Genomic DNA, 11,405 nt, shown 5'->3' on the forward strand with positions numbered 1-11,405 from the left:
CCCCTGCAGCCGGGAGATGCTCTCCTGCGCACCAGCCCAGAACGGTGGCGAATGTCCTCCGAGAGCTGGTGGAGAAGCAGCAGCTTTCTGAAGAAACCATGAGTTTGCTGCAGGCCCAGTTTTCAGGTACTGCTGGGGGCGTTTGCTAAGCCAGAGTGCTTCAGTCTGTGCTCCCTCGCCCCAGTTTTATGTATTTGTTAATGGTATCGGTAATCCTCAGCTGTTAGACTCCTAGGTCCGATGCTGTAGTGCAAAGGCTTTGCGATTTGTAGGTCTGGAACGCAACAACGAATCCTGCAAAGAACTGAAATCTCCCTGAAAAATTGAATGACTATAGTGCTCAGGTCAGACCTGTAACCAAGGCTGTTAAGTCAAACTGTGCCACCATTCAGCTGATGGATGACTCAGGAATAGAGTATATTTAACTAGGAAAACTTTGTTTTTTGTGCTGTCCAGAAGCGAGCTCTGTTAACATTAATAATGTAACTTGAAGAAGCCATTTCAAATTGTAGAGTCAACAGTAAGTTAACGGCTTCTCTCCTGTTATGTCAATTTTTAAGCAGCACCCACATGTAAGACCCAGTCTTTACTCAAAACCATGGAATGAGATTAGATGTGAAAAGAGGGGAAAGACGTGTTGGGGACTTGGCCTCAGACAGTGCGGTAGGGCACACACTCCCTGGCCGCTGCCTGTCGCTGGGAAGAGGGGAGGCACGATAGTATTGCTGAGCTCTACGCTTCACGCCAGACTTCAGGACTGAGTGGTCCCAGAGGCCGCCCTGTTGCCTTGTATTCTGCAATGTGTTTGTATTATGCATCACTCAGTTAAGTTACCAGCTATTTATTTGCTTCACTAAAGCTGACCTCTTTTTTTTTTTTTTTTAAAGCAGATTTGCCTTGTGAGTTGCACAGCTGGAGGCAGATGGCAGAATACTCACCAGAAATGAGGCAATTTGCTTGTGTTCTCCACCTCTACCATATTAAGGCCTATGATTATCTGCGGAGGATTTTTCCTCTCCCTCATCCTTACAGTCTGACAAAGCAAGTTTTTATTTGTTCATTCATTCTGAATTCCAGGTACTCATGTAGAAATAGGTGTAACAGATCTGAAAACATTCAGTGGTAGTAGTTTTTCCCTGCTTTGTTTTGGTAACAAAAGCAGAGTCAGAAGCAAATGTCAAGAAATATTGATACCCCTCATCTCAGAGAACTGGTCTGTGTTCATGCATGTGGGTCACAGCATGGGAATAACACATTCCTCACAGTAACTATTTTAGAGTAAGTGTGGAGTTTGTTAAGTATTCCCAGATGAGTATGGGTGTGAAAAAAAGCTACGTTTCAGAGCCTCAGCTGCTGTAGGGTCTATATGTGGTTTACTTCGCTGGGGAGGAAGGAGGAATACAAAATAGCAGAGGTGCTTTACCAGGTCAGCACATGCTCTTGCCCTGTGATGTGTGGTGTAGACTTGTGAGAGGGGAGGGATGAGCCAAATAGTGGAAGGAAGGACAAATACAAGGTCACCTAGAAAGAAGCAGCAGGAGGCAGTATAAGGGAGCACTTGCAGTACTCCACCAACAGCCAAAAACTCCACCAACAGCCAAAACCAAGTGAGGAGAGGTGTGCAGAAATAAGTGTCAGTAAAGGGAATCAAACCCCACAGGACTAGACATGGAAAACTTAGGGACAATCTTCTGGAAAAGGGAGAAGTAAGGAAGGGAGCATGAGAAAGTAAAGGACTGCATAAAACAGTTAGACTAGAGCTTTGGTTTTTCTCACCTTGCCCCAAAAGGACTCAGGGAAGCTAGTGAATCTTGACAAGTGTCTGTTTCAAAGTTATAGAAGGGAGATATTTATTGCGTAACTCAGTTGCATAACCCATTGAAAGCAGTTATGTAGCACCTGAAGTGCCGTCAGACCTGTTAACAAGGAGCAAAGTTGTAACAGCACACAAAACAAAAGCTGAAGAAACTCTCCCCCTACAGGTTGTGAGTCTCAAACTCCTGTAGTGCTGCTGGAGGATGCCCAACAGATCCACACATTGTCCCTACCAGCCTGTGGGGGTTTCACACAGCTTCCTCCAAAGAACCTGCTTGAAAGGGTGCCAGGAAGTAGTGGACAGAGAGTGTATTGAGGAGAGTAGCATTCCACACAGGGTGCCAAGGCTTTCACATCTTCCAAACTGGATTACAGTGTGGAGAAAGCCAATTGGGAAGGAGAGCAGCCTGGTGGTGCTGGCCCTCTTCATAGCCTGAGTCATACTTCTGTGTTTGGTTTAATTTTTTTTCCTTTTGTCCTGATCTCCTGTACATTGGAGAGGTAGGAAGCTGCTTTGTTACTTCCCTCTACGGTCAGTACATTTGTTTGGCTCCCCATCACTAGAGTGCGAGAAAAGCAACTCAGACTCTATGCATTAAGAAAGGCAGGGCTGCTTGCTTTATACTGTTAGCCTGCTCTACAGCTCCAGACACGGCTGACCATGTCCTAAGTTGTAAAAGGTGCTGACTGTTGCTTCAGCTTTCTCAGAATCACATCTCCTAATCCCATCCTCCCTTTTTTTCCAGTTGGCTCTCTAATAATGAGGCTGCTGCAGGCTTCAGCAACAACATTTTTCTCCGCCTTCAGGAAAAGGTGGAAAGAGGGGAACAGGCCTACCGCTACTGTGCCCTGATGGTACAAGACATGTCCCTGCAGAAGCAGCGGGAGTGGGACCTGCAGACCCAACGCCTTACAGGCTTTGTTGACTTGGGAGCAGGTGTCCTTGATGCCGACGAAGCTCCACTGGCCTCAGAAGCGATAATCCTCATGGCAGTTGGCATCTCAAGTCCCTGGACAGCTCCACTTGGCTACTTCTTTGTGAACAGCACGACCGGCCACTTACTTGCTCAGCTGCTTCGTCAGACCATCAACAAGCTGAACAACATTGGCATCACAGTGCTGTCTGTGACGTCAGGTGCCACCGCTCGTGGTGCTGAGACTGCCAGAGCTCTGGGGATCAGAACAGATCCTGAAAGGATTCAGTGCACTTTCCAGCATCCGCCCGGCTCTGCTCACAGCATCACATACTTCTTTGACATTTGCCATGCCCTCCAGCTGATTAGGAATGCTCTGCAATGGTTCCAGAAGATAGAGTGTCTCAGTGACACCGTGTGGTGGCAGCATGTGGTGGACCTGGCAGTTTTGCAGGAGCAGAGGGTATTAGAGCCATGCAGTCCCAAGTCAGGCAGACCTGGGAGTGAGGAGAGTTACCACCTGAAGGTCAACCTTGCTACCCTGTTGTTCAGTGAGGGTGTTGCTGATGCGCTGGAACACCTCCAGGAGCTGGGCCTGGCCTCATTCCAGAACTGCAGTGGTACTGTCAAGTTCGTGCGTTTGATGAGCAGTCTGTGTGACATATTTCATGGCAGAGGTCCCTACAGAAGGGGAACGGAGGTGCCTTTGCTAGCTGGAAACTACACCAAAATAAGCCACCTCTTTAATGAGGCAAAGAGCTTCTTCGTCACCTTAACAGACTCTACGGGGAGGTACATTATTAAGAGCAAACGCAAACTAGGGTTTTTGAGTTTCTTGCTCAATGCTGAAAGCCTCAAGTGGCTTTATGCCAACTATGTGTGTCCAGAAGGCACTCCTTCCCACCACCTCCTGACCTACGCCTTCAGCCTTGACCCACTGGAGCTGTTTCTCGGGGCCCTCCAGCAAGCCTGTGGCAGCAGCGGGAGCCCCACCTGCACTGTGTTCCAGGCTGCTTATCACAAACTGCTGGCCAGCTGCAGCCTGGCACCAGGCTCACGGCACAGCAGTGGCTCAGGCAGTATGAGCTCCTTGGACATAGCCCTGTCTCGTAGGAGAGATCTGACCCTCGGCAGTGTTCGTGCTCAGTATAACCCAGCTTGTGGCAGAATGCTGGCAACAGAGCACCCCTATTGTGCAGGCCTTCTTTTGCACAGCTCTGCACTGAGTAACGCGCTGACGGACCTATCACTGCATGTGCAGAGTGTCACCTGCACCGCAGGCTTCGTTGCTGAGCAGTTAGCCTCTGACTTGCAATGTGAGGCTTGTCTTGCTTCTCTCTTTGAGTCAGATGAGAGCAGGGTAAGATGCGGGTCAGTGCTCTACATAAAAAAGTTAGGTGGTGTGAGTCTGCCCTCAGCAAGTGTGTACCACATAACAAGCATTTCGGAACAAGTCCTAAACCGGTATGGCAAAGTAGGAGATGACAACAAAACCAGCAAGCTATGGCATTTGTCTCTAGAACAGAAAGTCTTCCAGGAGCTTCTGGGAGAAAGTCCCTTCTTCCCCACTCTCACAAACCATTTATTTGATGGGGAGTTGTGTGTGAACAATCACTACACAATCTTAGTAAAGGAAATAACACGATGTTACTTAAACATCAGAACAAACCATGCCAAACACCTGACCTTGAAATACCATTGTGGAAGGAAGGCACAGACTGAAGGGAAAACATCTGTTTCCATCACCACTGGGTAGCTGTCAGTCAAGTCAAACTCATGCAGGGTCATAAGTGCTCATTGCTCTTCCAAGGATTGCTGTCCCCTACTGAGGCTCAGTGATGGCCAGATCTAGGCAACACATGCAGGGAAATTATGTGGTGTCTTCCTGTGATTTGGCTGGCAAAACTGGTGTGATAGTGATTTGTTGAGCCACTGCAAGCTGTCTGATCAGTTTGGAAGTTCATCTGATCCTGGGAAGGTGGGAGGGGACACTGCAGCGTGTCCTCTGGAGATGCTGGGTGGCTTAGTGCTGAGTGCTCTTGCAAGCAAAAAAATTGATGTATCTTCCATGTAGTTGTAGGGGGATCATGTATGCTGGCAATTTCGCCAAAGCAGATCTGCTTTAAAAAAGTTGAGGCAAGTAAGCTTGCAGGAAAATAAAAACATGAAAAGAAAATGGCATTCAAGTTGTACACAAGCTCTAATCTCCACTCCTACGTCTCTCATCAAACAGCTAAACAAGCTATTTTAAGTCTCAATCCCCTGGAGGGGGGCCTACAATATCAAACTGCACCCCTAAAGCCCAATGTTTCACAAGCAAGGTAGTGGATACTGAGCAGAGGCTGTTGTCCACAAACATGAGATGGCAGCGCTGAGGCTGTGACCAGGCTATTGGACTCAGCAGCACCCAGGGGCACAAACACCCTCCTCTCTGGGCTGGAGCTGCAGTCACCAGCATACGGGTGTGCTGTGGCAGGGAAGTGTTTCAGGTCCCATTACATGGCCCCGTTAGGTCAGCCACTGAGCTGTGCCAGATGTGGCCCCCATCCTCCCAGAGTTGGTGTGTGTCCTACAGCCCAGGGCACAAGGCAGTCTCCTTTTCAGATGTTGTTTCCACTGATTACTTAAATCACAGATTTGATGCCACCAAGTAGGACAGGCTTCTTCAGTCAGTTCATTTCCATAGCAAGGAAGCTGCCTTGGTATGAAGTGCTTTGCCTGGAATGACAAAGCTTAGCCTAACTGCTGCTAAATGGCTTCCCTTTGCCATGCTGAACAGCAGTTGCATCCAGAGAGATGGAAGGCATTTGTTTCCCACTAAACTCTGGCTGTTCAGTTACTTTTTTAGCTGCATGTTGGAGATGGGATAAAAAACGGTGATCTACCGCGTCCCAGGGCAGGAATAGTGTTCAGGGTGCCATTCTGCCTACCAGTGACTTGACAAAACCATCCCTGGTCAGTTTGGGTTCTTCTTCCTCCCCTTAGTCCTACTGACTCATGGTGGGAGCAGAGCTGCTGCACTCCATTCCTTAAGCTCTGCTTCAAGAGCAGCAGGACCACAGAACTTCATGTGTTCTCTACTGGGAGTAGCAAACCAAAACCCTCTAGACTTTTTTTTCCAGTCCAATTACCTATGCAAAAAGCCATGTTGGAGCATTCACTGCCATGGAGCCATTCCAGCTACAAGAGACTCTTCAGGAAACTATTTCCCTGCCATATATACGTGATTTTTAGGACAAACAGCAAAATGCTGTTGAAACTGCAGTGGTAGATTGGTTGCACTCATGTAGTGCTGTAACACTTGCATTGCCTAAACTTCCAGCCCCCATATAAGCTGAGCTGTAGGGAACAGGCACTTCCTTGCTGTGCATTTTTTTCAGTTGGACATGAGCTTGCTGCCACTTCCTGTTTTCATCTGAGGGAGCTCATCTTGCTCAATTCATACTGTGCCTCCTACCAAACGGGAAGCTCTTGCATGAATATCCACGTGAAGTTGTGGATGTGGCAGGCATGTTCACAACCATCTCTGAATATCTCATGGGGTTTTGTGCAGTTGCTGAACTGAGGTGGACACCACAAGGAAACAGTGCATTGCATCCTGCTAACAAGCAGTCTAAAGCTCTCAACAAAGCTTTGCCTCAAAGTTTTGCCTGGGGTCCTCAAAAAGCTCTATGTAGCACCCTGCTGTCTTCAAGGGCACTGCAGAATGGCCTTGTATGTTTTCCTGCTCAATCTGAGCCTAAAACTCTTGTCCAGCCAGTGCACGTGGGGAAAATAAAAAGCATGCTTTCTCATTAAAGAGTTTAAAAGGAATTGAGAAATTATCATGTGGGCTCAACTATCTGGTGCTGGCTTGGTTGACACATTTTGGCCCTTTATGAACCATGCCACAGTGTGCCATGAATTGCCACGCATGACAGTACACCAGTAACCAAGGGTTTATCTCTGATAGGATTTGATCTCATACTGAAAATCCAAGCCAGTAATTGCATCAGAAGTGGGCCTACCGTTAACAGATTTATTTTGATATTTCAGTGAAAATCTTCTGTGTGTATTTACCAGTGCTGAAGGAAAGGAGCGCAAAAGGAAATCGTATTTACAGAATAGTATAAATGTTTATTTTTCTTTGTGATTTATCTGACTGCTTTATTTGTACAATATAGAAAAGTGTATTCTTTGAATAGGTCTAGTAAATATAAATTTAATTTTCCTGCTTTCAGATGCAAACAGAACTAGACAATGAACCCTTGCCCCATTCCCAATTATTTTTATGTAACTGGATGAACTTGACTGTAAATCTTGTCTAGCAGTTTGATGCAAATGGCTAAGGAAGTACAAAAAACAATTCACACATTCTACCCCAGGGAGAGGGGAGAGAGGACTCCAAGCTTAATATTAGAGACAGCTTGTTCAAAACAAAATAGAAGAACTAAGAGCATTTGATTGCACCTTCAAAGTCTTTACAAGCAAAATATTCTCAAGCAATGCCATCATACATAATTACAACTGTAATCTAAATTTCACAGGTGTTTTTGCACACTGTATATAAATACACATCACAAAAGGTGCAGTTTAGAGTAAGACAGAATATATACAAAATTAACGTATGTGAAGTCTAAACAAAAGAAGGCATATTGCAATCTGTTTGAAAAATAACGTAAGTAGGTATTACTTTATTCACTTACACTAATTTACATTTATACAAATCTTACTGGGCATACTATATTAGGTCACTAAAAGTAAACTGAGTATCTGCACTATCTACATGTAAAGTTACTGCACTGATTTTTTTAGTAAATCCAAGCCCTAATTATGAAAAAAAATGGCATTTACTTACATGACAGGTGGATTCCCTTTTCAGAGATTTGCACAAATATACCTGCTATTTATGCTCAGGGAGATGTTAATCACAGTCAGGGCCCTTCAGACAGTGAATGACAGGTCAAACCTTGTCTGCAATTGCCACTCAGTGGGCCCACTGCTGGCCACCTCCCAGGCCCTTCGTGCCCCTGAGGCATTTCAAGGAGGCACCAGAGAAGGGTCAAGGAGAAAGGGCCTTCTGCTCAGTGCACAGGACTGCAGGGTGAAGACAGGAGTGAAATCATCCTCCCATCCTATTGCCATCACACACGTAGGCACTTCGCTCTGCTGCTGGTTTGCCTAACCCCTACCTTTTCCCAGCCTGGCCCTGCTAGAAAACCTGGAGGAATAGCTTTGCTGCATTTCTCTGTATTTACAGTTTTACATAAGGAATACAAAATCCCTTTTGGAAAAACCTAGCTAGTTCAGGCTGCAGTGAGACAGGTAATAAAAATGCCTGTGATTAAACATGGGTATTGACATTCATGGTAGGTAAATAACCTACCAGGTTAATTTTGCAAATGTGTTCCACTATCAAAAATGTGATCTGAGATTGCCTGTAACAAATACTGAAAAAATCCCCTGCCCTAGTCTATACACAGCTACAGTTGATTCCCCCTGTGCCCGCGCTTTGCATAAAAGGATCTGTGTGTCCGTTTTGGTAGCAATCCTGATTCTGTGCTAGCATCCTCTCTGATCACGGCTCTCACAATCATTCTAAACGCTGCTAAAAAAAACCCTTATGCCAAGTAAACTGCCAACATACAAAGCAGCAGCATCCTAAAGACATACAGCCAGACTGAACACGATCCCTACCTGCATTTGCAAGTCGATTTGGATGCAGATTGTCTTGAGTCCTCATTAAGACAACTGTGGTTCCACCGTTTCCTGTGACCTCAGCTTCTCAGACTTAAACACTTTTCCAGGGTTACAGCTCCATCCTAAAAAACACAACGAACTGCAGCTCTGCAGATAGGGCTCTCTATCTCCAGTGAGGAATTAGGCTGCTACAGACCTCTGAAAAACCAAGCTTCACCTAAGCAACAGCATGCACCCGCTGCACACTTAGGTAACACTGTACACTGGGCATACAGTCTGGCATTGTGGTATGGCTGCTCTTCCTCTCTTCAGAGAACAGGCCACAGTCTTAGCCTTTAAGTTCCAGCTTAAGAAACATCTGAGCTCTCAGCCACATCCTTATCAAAAAATTCCCATTAATTCCATTCACCTTTGAACTCCTTGGGCCCTGCTCCAGCAAGATTCTCCACCGCTTGCTCAATGCTAAATCTGCAAGCAGCCCCTCTGTATTATTGCCTGTGTATTTCACAGTGCTCCGTGCACTAAACGAACATGCTGTGTCAGGTCCTAAATACAAGTACTACCTTCCATTTAGATGCTCATTTTTACACACTTCCTTTCGGCACTATCTCGGATACACGGGATACCTCCTTATTATGGGCTTGTTGCCAAAAGCGTCACCTGGCCATTGACATCACCTGTGTTTTCCTGTACGCACAAAGTGATACAATTCCATACACTGTAAATAATATATATTATAATAATTTATATATGCCCTTCAGGCGATTATTCTGGGGGAAAGAGGAGAACACATCTAATTTTTAAGAAACCCAAGGTAAAAGCTGTACATCAGGAAGAAGAATTGACCTTTAGGTATTGTCTTAAGTAGAAGAGGATTTAGCTAAGATTTAAAAGGCTCTACATCTTGTTATAAAAGCTTTTCTTGTTTCAATCTTATGCAGGTCAATTTACAACAAGCACCAAATTAACAAATATTATTAAAACCTCTATGCCAAAGTGTCCCTGTGCCTTAAGTGTTCTGTTAGTCCGCTTCATTGTGGCTCGTGTGCACAAGTCAGCAGTTCATGGCGCAAGGGTCACTTTTGGACTTCCCTGCAGAGTTAATAACTCTCATCAAACAGCGTCCAAACTCCTCCAGGATCATGCGCTCTGCTGCAGCTTTTGACTTGCCCATCTTTTCCGCTTGCTCTGCCTGTGCGAGAAGGCATTCGCAGGTTGCATCAGCTACCTCCTTGGTTACAAATGTAAAGGGCAGCCTGAAACAGAGAAAGATCCATTCACTTCCAGCAAAAATGCACTATGCACCTAACTCCAGGGCTGGGCAACTTTTTAGTACAAGGACCAATGAGATTTCACATGTCCCATTGTTTCCAAGAGCCTTTAGACAACCAACAGGGAGCGAATAAGCCACAGCTGCAGTCAAATGACCTGGTGGGCCACTGTACTTTGGTGCCTCCCTCCACTGATGTATATTTTGAAAGACTTTGAAGTGCCCAGGTACATAGAACAATTCTCCAGCTTTTACTATAAGGGCAGGATTGCATCCCCTCAGTAAAGGGGACGCTTGTACTTCATGCTTTCTGTGAGCACATGGGCAACCATGAGAAAACAACGCTTAGTTACATGCTTGAATACAGCTAAGCTTGGCATACCCTGGGTTCCACAGAAAGCACGGTTGCATGAACAAAACCCTCCATTTACCTGAGTGCTCCTGCTTCTACAGAAAACATTCAAAGATGACAGGGACATACCTGTCAGATACATCAGAAAATACATGTTAGAAGCAACTGAAACAGGGTGCTGCATTAACTTACTTCCCACCACCACTGCTGAGTGCTGGTGTTGGCCTTGTCAGCAGATCTGAGATTTGGGAAGATAACTTGGTCTTCGCAGCTGTCTGCTGCTGGACTCTAACTTCTGCAGCATCTGCTAAATGCATCAATGTCTTTCGCTCTGGGCTTTCTTCAAAATTTTTACAGCCAATGCATTTGCATATGGAAGAACACATAATTTTTGCCTGAAAGAAACAAACAAAACATGAGAAACCTGTTACAACCTCAACTCCCTTTATGACAAGCCACAATGAAAAGGAGATCTTGTTTTAATCTCTTATCAATCAGCCACTAGAAGAAACACCCCAAATCACAGAATCACAGACTCACAAGGGTTGGAAGGGACCTCCGGAGATCATCTAGTCCAACCCCCCTGCTAAAGCAGGTTCACCTAGTGCATGTTACACAGGACTTCATCCGGGTGGGCTTTGAATATCTCCAGAGAAGGAGACTCCACAACCCCCCTGGGCAGCCTGTTCCAGTGCTCTGTCACCCTCAAAGTAAAGAAGTTCTTCCTCATATTCAACTGAAACCTCTTACGTTTCAGTTTGTGCCCACTGCCCCTTGCCCTGTCGCTGGGCACCACCGAGAAGAGTCTGGCTCCATCCTTGTGACATCCACCCTTAAGATATTTGTATGTATTGATGAGGTCCCCCTCTCAGTCTTCTCTTCTTCAGGCTGAACAAGCCCAACTCCTTCAGCCTTTCTTCATAGGGGAGATGTTCCAGTCCCTAATAATCTTTGTCACTCTCCTCTGAACTCTTTCTAGGAGTTCCTCATCTTTCTTGAACAGGGGAGCCCAGAACTGGACACAGTACTCCAGGTGGGGTCTCTCCAGGGCAGAGTAGAGGGGGAGGATAACCTCCCTTGACCTGCTGGCCACGCTCCTCTTAATGCACCCCAGGATACCATTGGCCTTCTTGGCAACAAGGGCACGCTGCTGGCTCATGGTGAGCTTGTCATCCACCAGGACTCCCAGGTCCCTCTCAGCAGAGCTGCTTCCAGCAGGTCAGCCCCCAGCCTGTACTGGTGCATGGGGTTCAACCTCCCCAGGTGCAGCACTTGGCACTTGCCCTTGTTGAGTTTCGTCAGGTTCCTCTCCGCCCAACTCTCCAGCCTGTCCAGGTCCCATTGAATGGCAGCACAGCCCTCCAGAATATCAGGC

The 11,405-nt window shown here is 46.2% G+C and overlaps 2 protein-coding genes across 7 annotated transcripts in view; one reads left to right on the forward strand and one right to left on the reverse strand.

Moving 5' to 3' along the window:
- Positions 1–9: 9 nt before the first annotated feature.
- Positions 10–4,847, forward strand: THAP9 (THAP domain containing 9). Its single transcript, XM_035902822.1, has 3 exons — positions 10–126; positions 891–1,077; positions 2,562–4,847. The coding sequence occupies exons 1-3, from the start codon at positions 99–101 to the stop codon at positions 4,483–4,485; spliced, it is 2,139 nt and encodes a 712-aa protein (XP_035758715.1). The 5' UTR covers positions 10–98; the 3' UTR covers positions 4,486–4,847.
- Positions 4,848–7,150: 2,303 nt separating this feature from the next.
- Positions 7,151–11,405, reverse strand: part of LIN54 (lin-54 DREAM MuvB core complex component) — a 35,954-nt gene continuing 31,699 nt past the window's right edge. For 5 of the 6 annotated variants that reach the window (XM_035902820.1, XM_035902819.1, XM_035902817.1 and 2 more), the window contains 2 exons: positions 10,223–10,425; positions 7,151–9,664 (listed from right to left, as the gene is read on the reverse strand). In XM_035902820.1, coding sequence (XP_035758713.1) covers positions 9,463–9,664; positions 10,223–10,425 — 405 coding nt within the window. In that variant the 3' untranslated portion in view covers positions 7,151–9,462. The remainder of the gene's footprint in view (positions 9,665–10,222; positions 10,426–11,405) is intronic. The other variant, XR_004843131.1, reaches the window with a different exon arrangement.

Source organism: Egretta garzetta, unplaced genomic scaffold (genome assembly GCF_000687185.1).
Source record: "Egretta garzetta isolate BGI_Z169 unplaced genomic scaffold, ASM68718v1 scaffold89, whole genome shotgun sequence".
In the NCBI taxonomy this organism is placed as follows: Eukaryota; Metazoa; Chordata; class Aves; order Pelecaniformes; family Ardeidae; genus Egretta; species Egretta garzetta.

Bases quoted from the DNA above. Each gene is read 5' to 3' on its own strand.
- THAP9 (XM_035902822.1), top strand. From the start codon at position 99: ATGAGTTTGCTGCAGGCCCAGTTTTCAG. The intron at 127-890 runs GTACTGCTGGGG...TTTTTAAAGCAG, and splicing joins GCTGCAGGCCCAGTTTTCAG to ATTTGCCTTGTGAGTTGCAC. The intron at 1,078-2,561 runs GTACTCATGTAG...CTTTTTTTCCAG, and splicing joins TCATTCATTCTGAATTCCAG to TTGGCTCTCTAATAATGAGG.